Source organism: Drosophila virilis, chromosome 5 (genome assembly GCF_030788295.1).
Source record: "Drosophila virilis strain 15010-1051.87 chromosome 5, Dvir_AGI_RSII-ME, whole genome shotgun sequence".
Lineage (NCBI taxonomy): Eukaryota > Metazoa > Arthropoda > Insecta > Diptera > Drosophilidae > Drosophila > Drosophila virilis.
Genome location: NC_091547.1, coordinates 23,094,492 through 23,119,796, shown reverse-complemented (window position 1 = coordinate 23,119,796; position 25,305 = coordinate 23,094,492). Strand labels below are relative to the sequence as shown.

General features: G+C 43.1%; 4 protein-coding genes across 8 annotated transcripts in view; all 4 read left to right on the top strand.

Annotated features, from left to right (window-relative positions):
• Positions 1–269: 269 nt before the first annotated feature.
• Positions 270–6,810, top strand: mahj (LisH and WD40 domain-containing protein mahjong). 2 transcript variants are annotated; one of them, XM_032437454.2, is made up of 11 exons: positions 270–950; positions 1,012–1,162; positions 1,514–2,317; positions 2,374–2,646; positions 2,719–4,884; positions 4,953–5,073; positions 5,127–5,224; positions 5,282–5,644; positions 6,078–6,150; positions 6,218–6,400; positions 6,464–6,810. In XM_032437454.2, the coding sequence occupies exons 1-11, from the start codon at positions 487–489 to the stop codon at positions 6,466–6,468; spliced, it is 4,701 nt and encodes a 1,566-aa protein (XP_032293345.1). In that variant the 5' UTR covers positions 270–486; the 3' UTR covers positions 6,469–6,810. The 2 variants fall into 2 exon arrangements, with proteins under 2 accessions (XP_032293345.1, XP_032293344.1); XM_032437453.2 differs by having other exon boundaries at positions 6,206–6,400.
• Positions 6,811–6,993: 183 nt separating this feature from the next.
• Positions 6,994–9,748, top strand: LOC6625626 (uncharacterized). The gene is made up of 3 exons (XM_002049034.4): positions 6,994–7,776; positions 8,296–8,640; positions 8,858–9,748. The coding sequence occupies exons 1-3, from the start codon at positions 7,576–7,578 to the stop codon at positions 9,662–9,664; spliced, it is 1,353 nt and encodes a 450-aa protein (XP_002049070.2). The 5' UTR covers positions 6,994–7,575; the 3' UTR covers positions 9,665–9,748.
• A 294-nt stretch (positions 9,749–10,042) lies between these two features.
• The window catches only part of Ip6k (Inositol hexakisphosphate kinase), a 29,345-nt gene continuing 14,082 nt past the window's right edge, over positions 10,043–25,305 (top strand). Inside the window, exons 1-2 of one of the 4 annotated variants that reach the window (XM_070210587.1) lie at positions 10,049–10,176; positions 15,708–15,736. The gene's annotated coding sequence lies outside the window, so the exon portion shown is untranslated. Of the gene's footprint in view, positions 10,177–15,707; positions 15,737–24,237; positions 24,681–25,305 lie in introns of those variants that run through there. The other 3 variants (XM_070210588.1, XM_015174184.3, XM_070210589.1) reach the window with 3 other exon arrangements.
• LOC6625627 (zinc finger protein 853) lies at positions 10,045–14,550 on the top strand. Its single transcript, XM_032437456.2, has 4 exons — positions 10,045–10,176; positions 10,482–10,811; positions 11,221–11,778; positions 11,845–14,550. The coding sequence occupies exons 3-4, from the start codon at positions 11,260–11,262 to the stop codon at positions 13,906–13,908; spliced, it is 2,583 nt and encodes an 860-aa protein (XP_032293347.1). The 5' UTR covers positions 10,045–10,176; positions 10,482–10,811; positions 11,221–11,259; the 3' UTR covers positions 13,909–14,550.

Sequence of the window (25,305 nt, the reverse complement as noted above, 5' to 3'; positions counted from 1 at the left end):
TTGCTCAATAAGTAGTTCCTAACTTGTGACAATGGCTCCTTCAAAGATATCAAATTAAATTTAGACAATGGCTATTTTTTTGAGACAATATTTTATCATATTTGCTGAAAAATCTATTTATTTCCTTATGTTTAATTATATATTGGCGAGATTTTAAGAGATTGGAAGCTGACTGCAACATTTCACATACGTGACTCCACTTCGATTTTTCTGCGATTCATGTAAAAAGACTCATATATCGCTCCTCTCTAAGGCACACGGTCACACTAATTCATTGGCAAAAAAGAGAAGCGCGTGGTTAAGCGGCAGCGGATTTGCATATTAATAAACTCATTCGTACTAAATAAATATATATTCCTATATATATATACATATATATAAAAGCGCTTATCGGAGTTGCAACGTGTGTTATCAGCTGAAATCAAGAAATTGGCGCGCACCGCAACGAGCTAGTGTCGAACGCTCGCCTCGTGGGCCGCTCTAAGAATGTCGAATCCGAATAACAATGCGAATGCCGCGGCGCAGGAGGAAGACGATGCTGAAATGCCCAGTGGTGCAGCATTAAATGATGCAGCCTTGGATAATGTTGTATTTGCGGCTGCCTACCAAAGTGACGATAGTTCGATGGAAGCATTGGATCAAGCTATACAAGCGGAAGATGATGCTGAAGCACAAAACGTGGGAAATTCACTGGAGGCGGGTGCAGAAGTTGAAGTTGAAGCTGAACCTGAGCCTGACGCTGAACCTGAACCTGAAGCCGAAGGTGAGGGCGAGGGCGCGGCTGCCGCCGAAGATGACAGCGTTGCCGATGATGCTGGCAATGCTAATGCCGACGACGATCCTGCCGCGGACAGACGGTCGGCCACCAAAAAAGAGCTCACCCAAATAATTGACAAATGGGAGCAAGAGCAAACACAAAACGGCTACGATCCAGTGCCCACACTGAGAAGGTGAGCCCAAGCTATACAAGCTATACTTGTATATATATTTATATATATATGATAATTGCAGTCTAGCTGAAATATTTGAGCGTGAAAAGGATTCATATATGCGCAAGGATCCAGATCCTTTGGACTTGAGGCATCCCTATCGCACCGATCCCAGTTGCCAATATGGTCTACTGCTGAAGTTGCTCTTTCGAAAGGATCAGTTCATGGGCAAGGTATGGCACACTGAAAACTATGTAAAGTATATGAATTGCTTTAAAAAAATTACCCGGCGTCGCCCGAGTCAGAAACACGGCAATTTTAAAAGTATATATATTTTGTCATTACGGAGATTCGTACCGAAAACATCGTTTATAAGACAACAACGAGGTTGTTTTAGAAGTTTTTCATCAAACTTTCCCTCAACCTGAGGGCCGTAATTTCCAAAATCCCGCTCACCTTCAACCCAAAAAAATAAGTAATTTTTATGGCGTAAGCTGTCCGTTTACCACCAGCCACATTCTACATTCTAATAATTATAAACAATTGATTTCGGTGCATCTAAAATTTACTTATCATATTTTCAGCTACTCAACGATTATCTGCGGGATAACTATTTTAGTCGCCAGAACATAAGTCGCAGCTCACTGGAGCTGAATATAATTGCCTGCCGTCTAATATTAGTGGTAATGCCAGGTCTTGAGACGACGGCAGTTTTTCAGACCGCTGAGGAGGATGGTATCATTAATCGTCTCTACAACTGGGCGGAGGACAGCATTGAGCCGCTGCAGAGCTATGCTACCGGGCTGCTGGCCGCTGCGATGGAGGTGAGCGATATTGCGATAACCTGCCGGGAACAGAATATGCGCTTGGTGCCCAAGATGATTAATCGCCTGCACCTGTTGCTTGCCTGCAGTCGCATGAGTAAGAACACAACAATAACAGAGCCAAGCTCCTCGCTCAATAACTCGGCGGACAGCAGTTTCTCGCCAGGCATGCTTAGCTGGATGGCCTGTGGCGCTGCCTCAGCGCCGCAGTCGCCGCAGCATAACGGCGCCAGCGGGAGTGCCTCCAATATGTCTATTTTGTTTGAGAATAGCCGCGATGCGTTTCCACTATCGAGATATTACAAGCGCATGTATATACCACTGCATCCGCCAACAGCGGACACCAGCCAGATGCTGATTTTGCGCTTCCTAACCAGTCTGGGCGAGTACCAAGAGTTTCTGGCCATGGCATTTGGTAATAATGTTATGGCACTGATCTTTGGTCATCTCGAAGAGCTAGATAGGCGCGACACTTGCTTGGCCTACGAGGTCCTCAAATATCTGGCCTCGCTACTCTGCCACAAGAAGTTCGCATTGGAGTTCATATCGCGCGGCGGCCTGGAGGTAAGTCCAATTGAAAATCTTAATAGTTGCACTATTCAATTTGTTTATTTTTGCAGCTGCTGTTGAATGTTCCACGGCCCAGTCTGGCCACAACAGGCGTCTCCATAGCCATTTACTATTTGGCTTATTGTGAGGATGCAATGGAGCGGATATGCAGCATGCCGCGTCCATTGATATCAAATCTGGTGCGCTATGCACTGTGGATACTCGGACGCTGTCATGATTCCTCCAAATGCCATGCCACCATGTTCTTCAGCCTAAGCTTTCAGTTTAAGGCCATACTGGATGAGTTCGACTCGCAGGATGGCCTGCGCAAGCTCTACAATGTTGTAAGTAAACCGTTTTTTTTTTTTTTGACTGCCAAAACATAAAGATAATAATTTGTTTTTCGTTTTCCACAGATATCGGTGTTGAAAATTTTGGATCCCAGTCACAATGACAGCGATAACGGTTCGGATATTAACGAGGACGTGGAGTGCGCTTCTCGTCAGATGGTGCGACATGTTTGCATAGCAATGAAGCGCTATATGGAGGCCCATTTCTTCTACAAGTACAACAATTTTCTCTGCCAACACTATGCAACATCATCGTCCTCCTCAACCCACTACTTCAGTCAGCAGCCAACGGTGGCCGCCAAGCTGACATTCGATCAGCTGCACGAACAGTTGCGTACGCTGCAGGAGCACACATCGGTACGTGGCCATTGGGAGCCCGTGGATCAGCTAATGAAGCTGGGCGGCATCACATTACTGTTGCGCATCATAGCCTTTAGCTACGACTGGGTGAACAGTGGCCGTTCGGAGACGGTGCGCTCGGCCCTGGACGTGCTGAGCGTATGCTGTGTGATACCGCGCGTATATCTGGTGCTCTGCGAACGGCTTCAAATGCCAGATAAGACGACAACGTCCGGTTTCTGTTCGGTGCTGGGCGCAGCGGCCGGCGAGATCACAGCCGATGCTGAGGTCTTAAAATCCGCGCTGGCCGTGCTCTGCCACTGTGTGTGCTCGCCCATTATACGCAAGGATAGCGGGAGCAGCAGTCTTATGAAGTTTGCCAACTCGTCACGAAAAAACAAGGCGAACCAGAAATATGCCGAGGAGCTGATCGAGAAGGTGTGGGAGTCGGTGTGCTCAAACAACGGTATTGTGGTGTTGTTGTCGCTTATGCAAACGAAGGGACCCATCACAGATGCCGACTGCATACGTGGAATGGCCTGCCGCGCCTTGGCTGGCCTGGCACGCTCCGATCGTGTTCGTCAAATTGTGGGCAAGCTTCCGCTATTTGCCAGCGGACAGTTGCAGGCGCTGATGCGTGATCCCATACTGCAGGAGAAGCGAGCCGAACATGTGATTTTCCAAAAGTACGCACTGGAACTGCTTGAGCGCATCTCGGGAAAGACAAAGCCGCTCAACAATCCGCTAGATCCATCGCTGACTAATATGCACAAGGCGAACGTGATTGCCCAGACGCGAATTCAATACAACGAACAGCAGCTGTATCAGCTCATCTTTGAGCATCTGGAGAGCAAGGGTCTAAGCCAAACGGCTCAGATGTTGCAGCGTGAGGTGGGTCTGCCCCTGCAGACGACAACGACCCGCAATTTCCATCAGTCGCCCTTCGACTACAAAGGTCTCGCCGGATTGAGTTCAATGTCACGCAGTCGTTTGCGTAGTCGCATGCAGGATGTCCATGCGGCCATTATGTCCAGCGGCGACCAGAATCGCAGTCTTTCGGAGGATATGTCGCCACACAGCAGCTCCAGCATTGGCGCCTCCTCATCAACGACGGGCGCAGCGTCCACTACCATGGGCGTGCCCAACTTTAGTTACCTCAGCGCACAGACACCCATTAAGCTGCGCAAGACGGAGCGTGCCACATCTTCGGTCACACGTTCGCTGCAAAAGCAGATCAGTTTGGCCAACGTAGAGTCCACCGCTGTGGGCCTGCCAGATGAGCTCACTATTTCTCCAGCGCTGCATCCAAAGCGCGTGACACTCAACAGCATTGTAACAGAGTATCTAACCAATCAGCATTCGCTGTGCAACAATCCGGTTACCACCTGTCCGCAGTTTGATCTATACGAGCCGCACAAATGCCCCGATCCACGGCCCAGTCGTTTGGTCAGCTCGAACTATAATCTTACCTCCAGGCATTTTCGGACCCAAGCTGGCTTCAATACCGCACGCTTCGATCGCCGTCATGTGCACACACATTTTGCGCCCTGGCGCACCATGCGCTCCGCCGACTACGATGATCTGGAGTTCACATGTTGTGACGTAGTGGGCAATTACCTGATCGTTGGCACGCACCAGGGTGAGAGCAAGGTGTTCAACATGAATGATGGCGTCGAGCAGTTCTCCTCCATATGCCACACTTACGGCGTGGATGCGATTCAGGCGAATCGCGCCGGTGGTCTGGTGCTGACCACTAGTCTCTGGCGCCTGCGCACTACCATTTTGTGGTCCATCACCGACAACGAGTTCCGCTCCAAACTGCGTCTACCTGAGGTCGGCTACTGTGAATTTAGCCAAACCACGCAGGATCGTTTACTGGGCACACACACCGATGTACGTTTGAATAAGTTTCTTGCTACTAATCTTATTAAATGCTAACCATTTTTTTATCGCCTCTGTAGTGCGCGGTGCTATATGACATCAATACGGGCTCGAAGGTATCGACGTTTACACCCACCATACCAAATCAGTACACCAAGAATCGCGCTACCCTCTGCCGCACCGACGAGTTGCTACTCTCAGGTGAGTCCAGCAGCTGTAGTAGTATACAGTCTTTTATAATTCAATGCTTGCAGATGGCGTGCTCTGGGATGTGCGCTCCGGCAAGGAAATTCACAAGTTCGACAAATTTAATCAATGCATCTCGGGCGTGTTTCATCCCAATTGCTTAGAGGTAAGCGTTGCCTTCTATCTATTACATTCTCAGTTCTTAAATCGTCTTATTTCGCAGATTATAGCCAACACGGAGGTGTGGGATCTGCGCACGTTTCATCTGCTGCAGACGGTGCCGGTGCTGGATCAGCGCAATTGCACGTTCTCGCCAATGCATGTCATATATGGCGCTAGTTTGGGCGCTGATAGAGACCATGACATGGAGACAACCACCTATGATACTAGTTTTAATGTTTTGGATGCGTACGACTATTCTAGCATTGCGACCATCGATGTGAAGCGTAACATTAACGATCTGAGCGTTAGTGCAAATGGCAGCTTAATTGCTGTTGTGGAGGATCACAGCGGCTATGATTCGAAGCAGGAGACCTATGTGAAGATCTATGCCGTGGGCGTTAAAAAGAGCGAGCGGTCGGAAGAGGTGCGTGCGGTTAAGGACCTGGCCGTCGATGAGGGTGTCGTTAGAGGCGGCGCGTCCGCGTCCGAGGAACCGCCACCGCCCGCCAATGCACCAAGCGGTGACTCTGCGCTGATTCGCATCGTCGAAGAGGCGGCGGCACGCCCCCATACGCCAGCGCCAAACTTAGCTTTGCTTGATGCTGACGCTGACGCTGTTGGCATTGGTGTTGGTGGTGCCGACGACGACGAGGCACGCGCTCGTCGTCCAAGTCGGCTAAGGCTACCGTCACATGCCAATTCAAATCTGGCTCGCCAGCATGCGCCCAACAGCTCAATTGTTGGTGTGCGACGGCGAGCACGTACACTGGGCGGTGCCGGCGGTGCGCCAATCGATCTCAGAACGCTCATGCGGCAGATGGATGATATTGAATTTAATATTATGTCTATGCTTGCAGGAAGATGATGAGGAATTGCCCGAATCCAATGAGGAGGGCTCCGAGACGGGTTCGGATACCGGTTCTGATAACGGTGAGTGCCCAGGCGTAGATCTTATATCATCAAATTTATGCTCTACTTGCATTAGCATTTGCCATAGGTCCAAATTTTCTGGGTTTCCCGTTACGCAGCCACCGCAATCGCAACTTTATCGATCTTGATTCCTCCAGTGATGATGATAATGATAGCGATATGGATGACGGTGATGATGACGATGACGACGATCTTGAAATTATATCCAATGTCGATGAAATCGACTTTGAAGGCGATGCCAGTAGCGATGGTAAAGGTTATTCCCATTCCTTATACCCAGCATGCATTTAAATTGTCTAATCTTTATTCCCAGAATAAAACGCCTCGTACAGAACAGTCCAGATAAGCTCAGTCGACTAGAACCAACTATTTTTCGCTGCCTTGGCTCGAATTCTTAGCGTGTTTCTTCATATTCTCACGAATGAACTACTATTTTCAGCATGTCGAGATCGGATTTGTCCCCCTTATTCAACATAGGCTATATAATCGCTTAGTTTTGTTAGCTGTTATATTAAATTTTATTTTATGTTAAAGTTTGTACAAATAATTACAATGTAAAAAAACGCCCCAAAACACAAAAAAAAAAATACTGTTGAAGAGCAATAAGCAAATGTAAGGAAAAAATTAAACAAGAAAATTGTTCAACAATTTCTAAGTGTACAGAGTTTATTAAAATTATATACTTTTCTAAAAATAAAGAATTAACAAAATGTAACAAACGTTAGTAACATAAGTTCGTTCACAGATGAATTGTTATATGCTGTACTTGACAATTGATGATTTTGATTAACAAAACAAATTCAAAAAACAAAATTTTACTCCACTAGGAATTGTAGAATTCGGTCGTCTGATGGCTTTAAGATACTGGACAATTTCTAATTCCCGATTGATATTTTTTTACATGTATTGCACTTAAAAATGTTTTGCCTTTGTTTTTTGTATCACTCACATAAACACACACTGTATCTGAGCGCCGTTCCCCAAAATGAACTGTATTTATTTATTGTTGCAAGCAAAATGTTTGGAAACATGACGATATAGACGTCCACTAATCAGAACGAGGTGGTTGTGTAGCTTTTTAGTGCTTAGTTTTTATCTTATCACTGATTTGAATTGTGAAATGACGCGCAGGCCAGTCGCTTTTTTGTTAATGTTAATCAATTCACCTGTTTGGCTATTAGATTTGCTCGTATGTCCACAATTGAATCGCTCAAGTTTATCCTTCAGCCACAGATAAATATGGTTATATGGCTGTGTTCGGTATTTATCGGGTTTTCGCGGTCAAGTTGAATGCTTCTGATTGAACGACGGCGATCACCAAAATAACTTACTACTTGCAATTGCGAATTTCAGTTACGATTTGTCATCGACGACGCGCGTATCAACGGCGGAATACTTAAGAATTCGTCCACTCAAAGTTAAACCATGCACATGCTCACATTTGTAGCGCTTGTAACGTGGATCTTGTTCCTTTCCACACATTGCCGGGCGTTTCAGGAACGTGCGGATTTCTGCATAGAAACGGAACCTTTGCTCTTGACTGACATAGGTCGTCATGTGGTCATTGATAGCGACAAGGAAACCAATTGTCGCATAACTGCCACAACGCTGACGCTCAAGGAGAAGGTAAGTATATAGATATAGCAGATATTGAATAGATCTTCTGATTTTTGAGTTATTTTCGAGTGTTTTTATCACTACTCCGATAACATTTCGGTTCTCAGAACATTCCTATTCAAAGCAATGTCAATCAATTAAAGATACATTTTCAACAAATTTAAAAATTTTCCCAATTTAAGCTATTCACATGGTCTTTCAAATTTGCTGCCTTAAATGGCATTCCATCAATCAGTTAAGATTAAGTCGATTTCGTTTGGACGATCAATGAAAACGAGTTACCTGTCGCAAAAATCCTTAAATGACTATTTCAAGGCCCTTTTGCTTCATAGACAATTTGTATATATATGGGCAATATAGATTATGTGGAGTGGTTCGTCCACTTTATATTCATAATTCAATTAGGTGAGATAAAGAAAGCGAGGAACCGGGAAAAGTGTCTATGACTAGATAATGTGCACAGCACAGATAAGAAAATTATTTATGGGAGTGGCAAATCAAGTATTTTGCGCTTTGATTAATCCGTAGGAAAGCCTCGTTGACACCATGTGCACGGATCACGGCTCGACAACAATAAAACGCAGCAATCATCACTTTTTTAAGCTGCACAACGGTGAGCTGAGTGGACGTGGTGCCCAGCGTGACATATGCAATGGAAATGCTAGCACAATGCTGGCCTGGGTACCTTACAAGATCATGCTGCAGAATTATGCAGCTGAACTGAATCCCAAGGAGCGCCTCAGCTACATAGCCAAGGCGACCAATGTGGAGCGGGAGAAGACTGAGCTGTGTCACTTCAGGCACACGGATCTGGTCAACAATGTGATGGATAATCTATTTACATGCGTCGTCATGATATTCGAGGACAACTTTGTAAGTAGCTCCCAACTGGGTACCTGCTAGTCGGTCATTCCCGACTAGAGCACCAGTCATGCTAATTGCCGTTTCCAAATTGTCGGTAAAGCCAATGTTAAAAATAGTTAAATCAGTTGAAGACAACGATTTCAACGACTTCTGAAAATGGCCAAATATAGCTAGTAAATAGCTGTATTGGCTTCACTATACTTTATAACATTCGCTCATATTGCAGTATGGCATCGAGGATAACATAAATGTGCTGGTGGAGCTGCAGCCTTTGATGTACCAGCTGCGCAACATCACGTATCTGCCATGGCGCAATGTGACCAACAGCTATAAAATGCGTTTGGGCAGCGGAATGCTTAAAAATCCCAGTGCACAGCGTAAACCCATCTATGGCAGCCTTAGCTATGCGTTTGTGGAGAAGATTCGGGTCAACACAAGCAGCATTTATGAGCATGAGAAACTGGAGCAGCTGCCGCTGCTGCTTGAGCATCGCGGTTCTGTACTGGAGCTGGATGCAAACGGTGTGGGCGGCATGGATGTGCAGGAGCAGTCCTACTATGGACGCACAATGGATGCCCGCAGCGAGGTGAAGGTGGAGATAATTGGCCAGTGGGTTGATCAGCATCGTGAGCTCAATGCCGATATCTACGAATACTATGGCCATGGCCTGATGCGCTATAAGCAACCAATTGCGGCAGTCCGGTTAACGTTTGTGCGTATCGACAGTACCGAGCCGGCATTTGAGGCGCCCGAATCCGATAATCTGGCCAAGGCGTCACTGTTCCAGGACATGGCTGCTGCGCCAGCCAGAATGAGTGCAAATGGCTCCATTGAGTTTAGAGAGTGGGAGGCGGAAGAGCAGCAAGGGGGCAGCTCCTCTTTCTATCCCTGGTTTGTGATCAGTTGCCTGTTGTTTGGTATACTCCTGGTTACCCTAGTGTATGGCATTGTCCGCGTCTACAACAAAAAGACCAAGGAGAGGCAAAAATACGAGCTTGCCAACACTAGCAACAAGCTCGCAAGCACTGCCTAGAAATAAGCAACTTTTACATTTGTTTCCAACAGAAAATTTCAAGATATAAAATAAAAGTTCTCTGAATTTAAACAATACTTTTTATATTTCCTTATTTTGCAAAAGAATTTCTATAACCGCTATCTAACAGCTGATTGATAAACAGCTACAGATGTTATTAACATAATCTTATCGATATATGCTAGATGTTAAAGCACTGTACTTGTGACGTCACATTTTCGCACAGCTGAAATGACGCCCGTTTTAACAGCACCTTACCAAAAGCTTTCATCATGGCATGACAGTCCTTAAAGTATTCGTACCCGGCGCAGCTGTTACGTGGGTGTATAAAATCAAGTCAGTGTTTGGTGAAAATTATTTGCATATTTTTAAATGTGCCAAGCTATAAAAAAAAGAGCAAGTCCGGACGACAAAAAGTCGCAAAAAGCGCAAGGCACAGCGAAGTTCTGAAAGTGTTTGTGCGTGTTGTGAAATGTGAAATCTGCGGACTGCCACTTTTAAAACACATTTAGGTAAGTAATTAAGTTCTTCAGATAATAACAAATTGTTATGATCAATCTGTTAGAAAATTATCTTAATCGCACAAAACGTTTTATTCTGCTAACACAAAGCGTTTGCATGTGTATAAGTATTTGTTGTTTGTTTTCTGCACGAATTTTGGTGTATTTTTGTCTGATCGAGTTGGCAGCCCTAGGCCATAGCCACGCCACATACGCATATCTCACTCACACAAGCAGAAGACGGGGCGAAACAAAAAAAGAGAGCTATATATGTGTGACGCAAATGTGTGGGTAATCGTCGTTTCACGTCGTTTCAGCTGCCTCGCGCATTCTGCAGTCGACAGAAGAAGACAAAAGCAGAAACAGCACCATTGCGTTTGCACGGAAATTTCATTCATTGAATTTTTATTAATTTGGCACTGGTCGAAGTCTAGTTATTTCATTTACTTGCCAGAATAACCAACTGGTGCCGCATTTGTTTTTGTTTCGCATCATTTCAAAACAAACTCGCGCTCAGTGCTTAAAATGTGAAATAATTGGGTTTTTCGTTCGGAAATTGTGTGACGCGGCCATATTTAAAAAGAATTAATATCGAATGCAGTGCAAAGACGAAGGGAGGCCACATAAATTACATAAATACTGCTTGGGTAAGTCAAACGCTGGACTGTGTTCTTAAAAACCTTGAACCAAAGTGCAAAACGTATGAGAAACTAATCGAATAATTGGTGTAAATATAAAGTGTACAAATATAAAAAACATTTGTGTCGCTAGCTGCGAAAGTAGTTAAAATATGATTTTTCGCTCGCACCAATACCAGGATGCTAAATTGTGTATAACTAGTTGTCGTCGTTGTCGTGTCGTGTCGGCTGTATAGCCATCCTGCTTGCACCGCTAGCGATGAGTTGCCAGAGCGTTGACCAAGCTCTAGCGCTGCCAGAGTTTCTTAAGCGCCAAATTTAAAATAACGCTTATCAAAAAGTTCTCATACATATTTGCCTTTGGCTAGGATTATCATAGAAGCAAGCAACAAGTTTAACATATCTTAATGTGTTGTAGAAGGAAACTGCAATTAAAGTGTACAGTGAAGCTAGCGTCATGATGGACCGCAAGAAGGTGCTTGAATTGGACAAAATCTGTCGCTTATGCATTTCGGAGCGCAAGGAAATGCGTCCACTTTTTAGCGAAAAAGTGCCCGAAATGCTTATGGATTGCACCAGCGTGCGCGTCGAGCCTACCGAGGGCTGGCCCGATAAAATATGTGTGCAATGTGTCCATGCGGTCAGTCGAAATCATGCATTTAAGTCGCTCGTTGAGCGCAGCGACAAGGAACTACGTGAATATATTAAAAGCCTGACGGTGCGAATGGTGATGGATGAGTCGCTGACGCCGCAAGAGCGAAAACAGCAGAAGCTGTTACAAAAGCAGCTCAAGCAGCAGCAGCAGCTTGAGGAGCAGCAACAGAAACTTGAACAACAAATTATGCAGCAGCAGCAGCAGCTGCAACAGCAACAACAACAGCAGCAGCAGCAGCAACAACAACAACAGTCGTCTATATTCCTGGTGCAGCAACCACAGCAGCAGCAGCAGCATCATCAACAACAACAACAACAGAAGGTACAAATCCCCGCGCAATTCCTTAGCCAATTTACATTTATCGACTCTTTTTTTATTCTCAAATAGCCCAAAAACAAACTGAAGCCGTTGCTGCGCAAAGGAACTTCACGGCAGTCTAAAAAACAGCAAGATGTGGTACAGTTGTTGCCGGAGCCTGCGCCACCGCCGCCGCCTCCACAGTTAGTTACTCAGCAGCAACAACAGCAGATACAACAGATTCAGTTGCCCACGCTGCAGCCGGCGCCTGCGCAACTTATGCCAACAACGACAGCGCAGCAAATCCTCTTGCCGAACGGCCAGTTCATAACAACGCAAATTGTGACGCCGCAGCTGGCGCAGATTATAGGCGCGCAAACGACGACAACGAATGCCACGGCCTCAGCACAAGCACAATTTCTGCCGCAGTTGCTGCAGGCGCCAAATGGCCAAACGCTGCAAATTGTCCAGCAGCCGAACGGCACACAGACCCTCCAACTGGTGCAGTTGGTGCCGCAGCGTAGCATGGCGCCGGCGATCACAACGACGACCACAACGGACATGTGCACGACAAGTAGTGGGGCTTCGCTAGCAGATGCAGATGTGCAGCTTTTGGACGATGCCGAAATGGATGATGAGGAGCTAGAAGAGGTCTATGAGCAGTTGGATGGCAAGGATCACACGTTCGAGACGATTGTGCTGGACGATGACCAGCAGCAGGATTTTCTAAAGGAGCAACAACATCAAGTCCTACTTGACGAGGAGCTCACGCACAGCGACACACAAGAGCAGGAGGCCGACGAATACTTTGACGAGCAGCTGCTGCATCACGAGGATGGCGTCAAGCACGAGGATGACGACGATGACAATTTCATCATTGAGGAAATACAATTAGATGAAGATATGCTTGACGATGGGGAAGGAGATGTAGATGGGGATGCCATGACGCATGTCGATGACTGCGAGTACATAACCGATGATCAGGATCACGGCCTTGGCGGCGATGTGGATGATGAGCTGCACTATGCCATTATGGAGCCGACCGATGGCGATGTCAGTGCCAGCGATATTGACCAGGCCTTTATCGATGCCGAGGCACAGCAGCAGCAAGAGTTGCAGGAGCAACAGCAGCAACAACAACAGCAATCCGTAGACATACATAGCATATCGCTAGAAAATGCTGTGGTCGAGTTTGGCCATGATACGTTGGTGGCGCCCACGTTACATGTCAGCAATACGCCCAGTCCCACGCCCAGTTCAGCGAAGCGCGCACGTCGTGCCAATGCGCAAACGCATAGTAATCAACTGGTGGAGACACCCTGCAACCATCAGCACAGTCCACCAACTATAAGCAGCAAACTAGCCGCATCCAATTCGCGACAGTTGGTGCAGACCGCCTCGGTGATTGCAGCAGCGGGCGCCGATGATAATTACGAGATAGATGCGAATCTGGTCACGGAATTTATCAGGCAACACACATCGCCGCTGGGCTCTGGGCGTTACATTTGCCATCTGTGCAGTACTGAGTTTCGGCAGTTCAAGGGCTTGCAGAATCACATGCATTCGCACACCAACTGGATACGGGCCAATTGCAAGAAGCAGCCGCAGTGCGAAATCTGTCTGAAGAGCTTCAAGGGGCCGGGCATGCTGCGCATGCACATGAAAACGCACGATGCTGAAACGAGTACCCCATTGTGCAACATATGCAATCGCACATTCAAATCGAAAGCGATACTCTATAGGCACAGGCAGACGCATCAGCAGCGCGCCTATTGCTGTGGTGTGTCCAATTGCCGCAAGAACTTCTCCAATGCGGCCAATCTGCGCTGGCACGTGGAGCGCAAGCACCCGGAATGCGTTGACCCGTTGTACAAGTGCGGCGAATGCTCCACTCTCTACGATAACATCGACAATCTGCAGCAGCATGTCGAGAACACGGACCATGCCAGCAGCAATGGCAGCGAAACACAAACAATTGTCACCAGCTCAAATGCCGCATTCAGCGGTGCCGTCAGCATTGTCAGCAATGGCACTGACATGTCCAGCATGATAGCGGCTGCCCCCAATGCGCTTAGCGGCACAGCTGGGCCGGGTGATACGCATGCCGTGGTCGTTGGCTCCTCGGGCGAGATGTACTTTGTGACGCAGGCGTAGCCAGCGCAGTTTGCCGACATAACCGGCAATTCCGAGTGCCTGCTCGGCATGTAAATCCTAAACAGGCATATAGATTTACTGAACTAAACAAACATCTTGATATATAAATATATATATATATTTTTATACTACACCATAGCATATGTATACGTATATATAAATTATACTTAGCATACAACCAAACACACACACACACATACACCTACAGATACACACACACCCATTGCAATCCTAGTTGTCTGTCATCGTAGCTTTGTTCGTAGTACTCGAATTTCGTACACGGCGTTCAATTGTATAATAATAAATAAAAATGGCCGGTTTTATGCATAAGTTCTTAGGTTTAGGCAACAGTAAACAAACCGAACAGACAGCCGCGATGCTTTAAATAATTATATTACATAAATGAATGGCTATGGCAAACCCGTACATCTGTCTGCATGTATGTGTGTCTCTGATGTATTCATTCGGACTAATATAAACCAGTGGCGTTTCGAATATCAAACTGGAATTTATTTAGATTACAATTTTCGGCTTGGTTTTCATTGTTGGGCATTGATTATTACTAAACAAACGAAAAAAAAAGAAAATTAAAAATTAAAATAATTGTTTTAATTGCAAATAAAATTAAATAACTACATTGTAGCCATTGTTTACCTTAATGTCTTTTTAATATATAACAACGTAACCATTTAAGCCGCTTTTCTATTATTTTCTGTGTTATTGCAAATTATTACAACACAAGAAAAACAAAAGCTGTCCGGAAAATACCTAACTAAACATAAACCATCCGGGGGGAAAAGCACTAATGAAGTCAAGGTCCGGTCCGGTCCCATCGTTCATCGATTCCCCTGAAACACGTGTCCAACCAGTTAGCGTTAAAGCCTATAATATTCTGGGTATTACAATTAGACATTTCTATGTTTATTCGGGGTATTACAATTCCACAGTTGAGATATCCAACTGTCCATGGCGATTATGAGGAATCGCACTGGTCTGTCTGGCAATATAATCTATCTGCTAAAAATATATATGATATGATATAATGATATGGGTTAATTTTGGAGTTAAGTTTCTTGTTTCTTGTATTGCTCTATTATTCATGTATCTCATATTTTAATTCAGGTGTCTGCTGTCATATTCAAGCTTTCAAATTAACTGCGTTTGCCAGTTCGTAATGTGATCCCTTTCAATGGGCTGTTGTTCGTAGTTTGCTGGGAAAGCAAAAAGTAAAGACGCAGTACAAATGCTCCAAATTGAGCATTTGTGGGGCGGCTAGAGTATACATTGTTGTTTTTGTTGACTTTGGTGTTTCTTTTATACCCAGTACACATAGACCAGGGCAAAGTGAGTAGTTTGAAGCTGTGCAAGTGTATGTAACCGGCGGCGGCGGCAACTCTCTATTTGTCTATATGAAAAGGCATTGCAGGATAGTCCCAGTTTTCGGTACACACTGGCTTTTTCAAAGATCTGAAAAATGTATTACCCTTCGATGATCAGCGCCATAGTTATCAGAGACTATATTTTTCTTGGTGTGGACTGTTTGTGTATGGCCACAGAATATCTTCCTGTCGGTCTTGTTTTTCCTACTTTTCTTCTTTTTTATTTTTATTTTTTGTTAGCCATAGCCATTTGGGGATACCAGTGCGTCACTTAATGCGCAGCGGTTTGTGGTCGAGCACATTTACCCAGCAACATTGCAGCATAGCTTACAACGCAATTCGTTAGTTTCGTGTAAATTCTAATGAGCTGCACGAAATTTAGCCTAAAAACTAAATAATATTTACTTTGTTTGCTTGCAGGTGCGATTTGAGGCATATCAACGAGCTACGTAAGTCGGACACAACAACACACGTTTCTTAATTAGTTGGGGTCTATAAATAATTATCGGACGTTCAAGTCAAGTGCATATATGCCGGCTTACTTGTGTCAATATTATTGTTCAATTTGAAAATTATTATTAATTGGCAACAAAGTTTTTTGCGAATCCATAATATGGTCTGTGAAATGCCCATCAATTTCATATTATTTATGACGACATTTTTTGCAACATTGATTAGATAAGCAACTTTAGTACGTATCTATGAGTTGAATATGCAGACAATCTGGGATTTGGTTGCGTGACTGGGAGATACTTAAGCTAAGCGTGCGTAGTTGAGAACTATTAGCCTGAAGAGCGGCCGGTTTATTGAATTAATTATATTATAATTACAGCATATATAATTCTTATGTCAAGTGTCGTCGAAAATCAATAATGCAAAAGTTTAGGAAATGCCTGACTAGAATTTCGCATGACATCATGTGCATAGTTAGTTATCTAGGCGGCTTTATTAGGGTGTATCGGGATTGGGATGGTGTGGCAATTGGTTGGTTTATAGTATCTTTTTCGATCCAATCTCTTTCAGTCTGGCCGCTTATATGATGTTTGTAAAATCATTTCCTTGAATGAAAACACATAATGGAATTTTCGGGCGCCCTTGAACTTTATAAGAGACCTGGGTGCCAAAAATTGTGCGAATTATTCGATATAATTCATGTACAATATATATTTGAAATGCTTATAAATAAGCTGGCAAATGTGCTCGAAATCTAATTGAATAAATAATGTGTCGTGGTAATTTTAAGTTTTGCCGCACTTGCCAAATAATATCACCTTTAATTGATTTGACAGGCCAGAACAAATGTGTGTATATAATCGCAAACATATATTTAGAGAAATATGTATGCATATTTCTACATGATTTCATTTGGAAATTCCTTTGATATGAACAGCTTAATTATAGTAATTAAATGCTAAATATGTTCATTTCAATTATATGCATATATATATGCACCTATATCTATATTCGTGCCAATTGTGTGCATGAATAATCATCCGAATTGCCTTGCTGCTTTATCGGTATTAAATTTGTTAAATTTTCAGGAAAATTATCAAATGATATATGATAACAGCTGTAAGCTGTCGCGCGTGAAAGTAACTGCATTTATTTAAGGGGAAAATTTTTTCTCATTTATTGTGGGTGCATATTACGAGATAATCGAGATGTTTTCGAAGAACATTTAACGGCGTATCATTTGTGCTTTAATTCAACTAAGGCAAATTGTTGACCCGGCTCAATTTATTTAGGCATTGTTTATCAAAAAAAAAAAAAACATAAGTCTATAATGGGTCCATTTACATTCATCATTTGCTTATATTTTTGGTTGCGTATATGTTTAAAATTTTTGTAAAAACAAATAACAAGTTCTCATTGCAGCTGACTAAGCAGCTTTTTGTTTATGCCATTAAACCGAACGAAGAAGCAGAGGCAAACGTTCGCCTCTTGCCCTGCCGGAAGAAACCGAAAGCGAATGATGCGCCGCTCTTCACAGTTCAGATCAGTTCAGTTCAGTTCAGTTCAGTTAGGAACGGTTTGCAATAGATCATTTTGCTGATGATGCTCGCGATGTTGCCGATTACGTATGGTGCGTATAGTCTGGTATCTTTTGATGTAGGTTCTGGTCTACATTTTGTTGTCATGCCTTTCTCTAAGAAGCTTTCTACGTTGTTGCCATTGACGTAATTGAAAAACAAAAACAAAATACAATATACACTGTTTTGCAGTCGGCAGTCTCGCAATAGAAAAGATACGTTAACGATAATGCGAGTACTTAGCTGTAAGCAGTTGTATTAGTCGAATTATTTTTATTTTATTTTTTATACCCTGCATCCATTGGCTGTGATTGTTTTGTGCAGGCACTAGGTGGATCATGGAAGCTATAAGAGCTAAAGATTTTAAATTTTGAACATATCAAAGTTAGACATTACATATGGATGCCACACACTTTCACTCAAACTATCATGAAGTTATTCAAGAACGCATTTGCAACTTTTTATGAATGCGGAAGCCAGAATGTTTGTAAAGGCAGCTCAGCTGGGTGCAGGGTATCTGCTAGTCGAGCACTATTGTTTCATGTATGTTTTTTTTTGCAGACACGTCAACAAATTTTCCTTTTAGCTTATATGCAGAATCACGAATTGGCAATTCACACTATGATTCGCACATTGCTTTTGCTTTTGTGGGACTAAACGTGCTTTGTATGCCCTACGGAAGGTGGGGAGATGAGTTATTGGGCCTGCTTGGCTAACGATGCTCTGTCAGGTTGATAGAAATAATTAAATTCTCAAATATATGTTTATTTGGCTTATTCACTAGTAAAGCCTAATTTCGGTGTAGCGCATTTTGCAGTCGAACTGGCGCGTCTGCAGCCTTGCCTTCGGTTTCTTGTATTTATTTATTTTTCTTATCGTTGGCATTAATTTAAACTTGATCTACATATGCCCAAGCACATAAGTATGTATGTATAGTTAAGTACACACAAATTTACAAACAGTATTCAAATATTTATATAATTCTTATAATTATAGTCTGGCTGCCGATTTGCAGGTATTATTTTTAGATGCGTCGCGTCGCACAGGTTTTGCAAATGAAAATATACATGAATACATATATACTATTGCGTCGCAATTTCGCTTCCGATTGTCAAATAAATTACAAAAAAAAAAACGAATTACATAAAATAAATGGATAAAAAAGGAATTGTCTACCGCAAGCCATGCATCTGCTATTGACATTAGCTATTTTTATTTAGCCAATAATCGAAAGATTGACATACGCATCCCAACCGGCTATCACAGAGGTCTTCGCACACTTCGAAATCACCATCAGATGTTGAACATAGATACAGTTTCAGTTTCTGTGAAGGGCATCCAGAGGCTTTACAACCGTGTTCTGTGTGAATGCCCTGCACTCTGCACACGCTGATCTCAGCATCTGCAGAATTTGGGAATGTAATCCCACTTGCTTGCTTTTATTATTCAAAATACATGGAATTCCTCAATACCGATGAGTCGGTACAGCCAGCACTGGTCAAGGCCGTACTAAAAATAATTTGAGGAATGATGTCAAGTGTGACTAATTTGGTTTAATATAAACGCGTAGTCCCAGATTGAACTCGTCAACTGAAATATCATTTAATATTGCCTACTTTTATGGGCCTGGCTGCCGCGAAATTTAGGCTAGAGTCGCCTTAGATATAGGGAAAGCAAACAATAACAGATCACTCCATAATTGGCTCGGGTCAATTCTAAACAGTTTTTGAGGGGCCTGTTTCGCATTCATCATATTCGCTCAAGTGTTGCCCTTGCCGAGCGCATGTACGGCATGAAAATTGTTGGCATAACTCCAACATTTTTGCCAGAGTCCGCCCACAGATTTGTGGCAACTTAGTTGGCAACAGCTGCTAATAAAGTTGGGTCGTTTGGCATGGTCAGTGCTCGCTCGCTGAGCTCTTTTATGGGTTCGCCGAATTCAAATCGAAATCTGTTGAGGGGGGGGGGGGTGTTTGCCGGCCATTGGCAATTTTGTTTTTTTCATTAAACACATTCCCTCAAATAAAATTTCATTGTGAGGTGCCTCGTGCCGGCGCTTGTGAATGCCCGATACCGCATCCCAAGGCGGAAGCAAATACGCCGGCATCCAAGTGCTGGCATGGCTGTACACGGATTCAGCTCGTGGCCATTGTTCCGGCCAAGAAGTGACGTCCCGCCGAGATAATAGTGTTAGTGCAGCTAGCTTAGCTGCGAGGTAAATGCTCCGCATAAGCCCAAAGAGAATTGCAAAGATTTTCGCAATTCTCAATCAGAAAATGCTATTGAAAATGCTTTTCGTTTCGTTTATTTATTTATTTGGTTTTCGTTTTTTTTTTTTTTTTTTTTTTTTCTTGACCACCTTTTTGAAAGATTCAATGTCAGGAACATTGTTGTCTTGCGGCAGAGAAATGTTTCGAGAAAACGTAATATTTGTAAGAATCGTCTGGGCGAATCTAAGTATACTACATCATGAGTCTTTGTATGTTTTGTTGTACCCAATGCAGTATTCAAAATGCTGCTTTTAATCAAAAGTATATTATTTAAATTATTTATGAAAACCGCTGCCAAGGAATTTCTTGAGATTCGTCAGTGCTCAAAGTTGAGAAATCATGAGGTAAGGGACAAAGGCATTAGCACGCATCAACCTGTTATATATAAAATTTAATTTAAAATATACCAGTCAAAAAGTAAGCAAAAAGAAAGACTTGATCTGTATATACTATTTTAGAAAAAAAGATTCGGCTTTTGATGTGTATCTATTGCTTGGAAACGGGTCAAGCTATCGATGATCGGAAACAGACTCTTACAGACTCTTTATGGGCTGCAAGATGCGTCCTTCTCCCTGTTACATACATTTGCATCAGCCAGAAATAAATGCAAATTGTTTATTATAGGAGATCCCACATTCATTCATCAAATTTGAAAGAATTATCGAGAAACTTATTGTGCAGAAAAAGCTCTCTTGCATAGCTTCAGAGTGTTCCAGTTTCAATCAGCTAAGCTATTTGGAAGCTGTTTTATTAAATCCGTCTCGCCGATCATAATAAATCAGTTGCTTTGATTTATCACAATAAGTGAGCCAAATGAAAGCAGCTGATGCATGTTATTCACTCAATTTACGGGCATTGTGAGTCACACTATCGGCTAAACGAATAGGTAAGTCTTTATTGTTATTGCAAATTTCAATTGCCGTCTGTCGACTGTCGACTGTTGACTATCGAGTGTTGCCTGTCGGTTTCGGCGGCTGTTTTCAATTAAGCGGGCGGCGAGCGCGTGTTTTCAATAAAATGTCTTACGCCGAATTCCCAAACAGACCGAGGGACGGACAGACAGATAGCCACTATAGGGAACTGGAACTGACTGTCAAGTGGAAATGGAAATTAAAATTCGAGTACATACATATATAAATTAAAATCATCAGCTGTGTGCGGCAAACAAAACAATTGCTCTTCAGCACGCATATGATTTGTGCAACAATAATGGGGCTTCAATTTGCTAATGCCAACTCAATGCCACAGATAGATAGAAAAGGAGAGACAGGGAGCGCTTAACTAGTTCTGCTGCATAGCCTTGCGAGCCTGCTCGACCATGTCCTTGCCACACGGCATTGAGATGCACACGAGAGCTATAGAATCGAGGTGGGTGCGGTTGTTTATTTGATGGCCAACCCCTTCATCCATTCGTGTTGCCCATGCGAAGGTTTCTCAGGTTTCATTAATCAGCGCCCAGCTAGGTCCATTGAGCCCTTATGGCTGTCAATATTTGCATAAGTTTGTCGCCGTTGGGCTATATAATCTGTTTTTGAAAATTGCTCAAATCAAGTCATTTCATTGAATGACACGTTCCCCCCAGCCCCATTCGCTCACCACCAATTTGAGTGACAGTTTTGCCTTAACTCTTTTGTCGGCTGTCATCAAAATTGGCCCGCTGAAGATCGACGATGACGAATAAGCGTCGGCTGCGACAGCGAAACTGTCATACACATTGGAAAATACTAAATACAGTGGTTGGCCACTATGAAGGAAATTTCCATGATCAATTCTGCGAGTGGCTGATCGAAAATGCAGTCTGGCATATCTATGAAGCTTTGGTGTTTACAGCCCATTATTTCTGAAAATTATAGGGATCTGAAAAGTGTTGTGCTCAGCAAGGAGTAGTATAATGCATTTTAGAAATTACTGGAAGTTCCAATTAGCGAGCGGTCACTGTAAAACTGAACATGCTGTTATAAGTAAAAATGGTATATATATATATGCATCTATATGAATGTACACAACTTTTGACTGACAAACTCAAAACAGTTTGCGAATAAACACAAATAAATACTGTGTAGAATAGGTAAACTAATCAACAAGCGTTGTAAAAACATGAGCTACAATTTTATTAGCACAAGTGACTCACGTGAAAGTAGACTTGTAAAACTCATAGACTGTAAGGGCTATTGGTATGTGATTTTGTATGTAGCAGAAACCCAGTTTAATTCTTTAACATTTGGGAAGAAAACTGTTTTTATTTTAATTATCATATGAGAAATATTAACTATCTGTCTATTGAGAATTGTCTTGCGTTCCGATATGCTGGTAAACAGGACAAACAGGACACGACAGTTTGCCATCACTATGGACACTTTAGTGTGCTCAATTTGCAGCCTCATGTTGCTCGTGAAAGGCTCTTTTATTTTACGACATTTGCAGCGACAACAGCCTCCATTGTCAAAGTCAATGTCACTGTCAAGGATGCAAATTCAGGCAACAATGGAACCGAGCCATTCAAGCGGCGCCCACTTGGCTGCCTAGTGCCTGTTGGCCAGGGTCAAACAGCAGCGCCAGCTAAAACAAATTATGGTGCAGTGGGGCACACACAGACACAATGGTGCCTTGTGTGACCCAGCTTTAATGTTAAATGTGCAGTGGAAACTAAACTTAAGCCCGAAACTTTGCCCAGCTAATCTTTGGTGCAGGGAAATGAATTTTCGCGAATTTCTTTGGAAATTATCTTATACCCGATCGGTAGGCAAGCAGAAAAGTTGCATGCTAACGTTTTTCCATGCTTGAGACTGGAAATTCCCAAAGTAATTATCAATCAGTCGGTCGCATAGATATATAGATATGATATATGCCATATATCATGCATGCCTATCGAAGATATAAATTGCACAGCTGTTATGTATGGTTCTATTTGCTGCACGCCCTTATCAGCGCTTCTGTTCCGAGTGTTAAAGGTCTGCCTGCTCTATTTAAGCGTATGCGTCATATCTGTCGACTCTCGCACTTTATCAGCGGCCCACGCTCCTTTTGTCTCGAGTCCGTACATCTCGTCTATTTCTGTCTGATGTAAATATATCAGATTGTTGCGTCACTATTTAAGCATTTCTCATAGCCGTTGACATTTAACGACAGGATAAAAATGTTTGCCCCTTTTAATTATATATCCGGAACGTGCCAAAATATATGTATATCGTGTAAAAAAACGTTTTGTAGATGTCGGAGAGTGTGCTTCAGTTGCCCGACGGCTGCTCACGCTATGTTGTTATTATTTTCTGGCGATATCACCGGCCAGGTCGAACACTATCCGTGCCATTGCAATTGTATCTACAAGTACGGCATTTGTATCAGTAGCTTAGTACAAAGCAATTCAGGTAGAAAGCCTATTCACGATGCCTATAAAAAGCCGAGAGAGTTTTAATGGGGCTGTCTTTTTGGAAATGGCATTTACGAGCAAACTTCACGTTATAGGTTGAATGCGGTCCACACGTAATTTCAGCTAAATCTGATGGAGATTTTTCCTGGCAATGATGAAAAGCTTTCTGTGGATGGCCAATCGATAATATCGTAAATCACTCAGCGTCGGCCGTAAGATAGCCCATTAATTCTGGCGCTAAATTTAGGTATTAGCTGTTCGTCAAAGTGAAAACAGTTATGGAATCTGCCCACAACTGATAAGACATTTGTCCAACTTGCAGATAGGGTTTGCATGGAACGAACGGAGCTGATAAGATGTGAACGATAAGAGGCGGCAGGCCACTTAACAAACAGCTGTTTTGTATTTTCCATATTGTCTACGATCTTGTTTTGGTAGAGAATTTAATTAGTTACGTGCAATACCATTGAGATATTCGACGCGGAAGCGTCAGAGGCGTGGAGAGGGCACTGGAGGTGGCTGGTGGCTTCGTACGCTTCCGTAAGCAAATATTTGTGACTGAATTTTTTATGCGACAAACAATTGGAGAGGAAAAAACAATTTGCAAAAGATTTTTACAGCAAATATATTCGTTGGCCCTAGGGAATTTCTAAGAATTGATACAATTAAGTGTTGTGTATGGAATTTCCATTCAGAAAGTTATATTCTATTTGCTGCAGTTGTTGAAACAATAGTACTTGACCTAATATATGACTTCTGATTAGGTTTCAAGATGTGCTATTAACTTGTTTTATTGACTAGACTGAAGTTTTTTCTCTTTTGATAACAGTTCAATTAGCTTCAGTTAGTAAATCTTAAACTGCATCGAGAAAATGGGTGCTTTGGGGTAATTGTCTGTAAAAAAGATACACAGCTACACAGATTTAGTTAAAAATGGCTAAAACGCGAATTCATATATGGTACCTACCAGTCCGAATCCTCAGGCAAGGACTGCATTTGCATTGGCTAGCGCTCTTAAAACAGACAAAGAGCGTTGCAGAAAAAGTATCTGGGAACTGAGCGCGCAGCTGTCAAAAAAGTATCTGAGAGCGCAGACAACGCTACATGTGCTGCTGCTCGCACGCACAGCTGTGACCGAGGCGAACGAACAAGTGTTGCGATGGTGTACGGTTGTCACGCTCGCACCTTCGTGTAATGGTTGGGTCGTTGGCTTTAGTCGAAGCGACGCTGCTAGCACTAGCTGCTTGCTAAGGCATCTGAAATATATTTTGCATTCAGTTAAGTCTCTCAACTCGCTCGGAACGGACGTGTCCAACGCTTGGAACTGGTAAATTGTGATAAAGTGCAAGTCGCGCAAAATAAGCCTAAATAGCGCGTGTGAGAAAATCAAATTTAATTGAGAAGCTAAAATTGTATATGTACTACATATATACATATGTGTATATGTACATCCAAACATAAGTGCAAAGCAGAAGCCAAAGTGTAACTGTGCTGGTCTCCCCCACCCAGTCTCTGTGCCTGAGCGAGTATATTTATATATGCACGTATGTGTGTGTGTGTGTGTATGTGTGCTTTGTACAACACAGAAATTTTCACATATAAATTCGATGTGGAAAATTGAATTAAGAAATTTTGTGTGCCCGTGCAAATGAATAAAAACTGAATCAAAAATTAATTGCACATATTTGAAAAACGGCAGCTGCAAGCATAGTGTATCCAAAAGGTAAATTATTCTGTTTTACTACAGCAGAAACGTTTAGAAATTTTTTCGGTTGCGTGCCCTTTGCAAGTGTATTTGTGTGCGTTTGGCTGTGTGCGATTGCCTGCAGTGGTATTAGTAAACTTTATTTAATTTTTTGATGTGTGCTGTAAAAATAGCCAAGTAAAGAGCAGGCGGTGGTGATGGAGAAAAATGGGCAGCAACGGCCACGCATTGCAAGAGCAGCTAAAAGAGTGACGGGTTGACAGAAGAGAGTGAGTGTGGGAGACGGAGCGAGAGAGATAGAGACAAAGAGTGGGAGAGCAGTAGCGACGCGAATCAGTCAGTTCAAGAGGCGTTTTTTTTTCTTCTTTTTCTTATTTGTTTCTTTTTATGGTCGTCGTTGTTGCTGTTGCTGCTGCTGCTGCTTCGCTATTTGTCTTGATCTTTTGTTTTGAATAGGGTTATTTTTTTCCTTCTATTGTTGTTGCTATGAGTACGTGTGTTTTTATCTGCTCTTCAACTGCTGCTTTTGTCGTCATAGTCATCGACATCGTCATCGGCATCGACTGTTGTTGCTATATTAATTTTGTTTTCTGTGGCCAGTTCCACGTAAACTTGCTGTCCCACAGCTGCTTTTTGTTTTGAT

Excerpts from the sequence above, each read along its gene's own strand:
- mahj (XM_032437453.2), top strand. The coding sequence starts at position 487 with ATGTCGAATCCGAATAACAATGCGAATGCCGCGGCGCAGGAGGAAGAC. Across the intron at positions 2,318-2,373 it reads TATCGCGCGGCGGCCTGGAG|CTGCTGTTGAATGTTCCACG; the intron begins GTAAGTCCAATT and ends TTATTTTTGCAG. Across the intron at positions 5,645-6,077 it reads AGAGCGAGCGGTCGGAAGAG|GAAGATGATGAGGAATTGCC; the intron begins GTGCGTGCGGTT and ends CTATGCTTGCAG.
- LOC6625626 (XM_002049034.4), top strand. The coding sequence starts at position 7,576 with ATGCACATGCTCACATTTGTAGCGCTTGTAACGTGGATCTTGTTCCTT. Across the intron at positions 7,777-8,295 it reads CGCTGACGCTCAAGGAGAAG|GAAAGCCTCGTTGACACCAT; the intron begins GTAAGTATATAG and ends ATTAATCCGTAG. Across the intron at positions 8,641-8,857 it reads TGATATTCGAGGACAACTTT|TATGGCATCGAGGATAACAT; the intron begins GTAAGTAGCTCC and ends CTCATATTGCAG.
- LOC6625627 (XM_032437456.2), top strand. The coding sequence starts at position 11,260 with ATGATGGACCGCAAGAAGGTGCTTGAATTGGACAAAATCTGTCGCTTA. Across the intron at positions 11,779-11,844 it reads AACAACAACAACAACAGAAG|CCCAAAAACAAACTGAAGCC; the intron begins GTACAAATCCCC and ends ATTCTCAAATAG.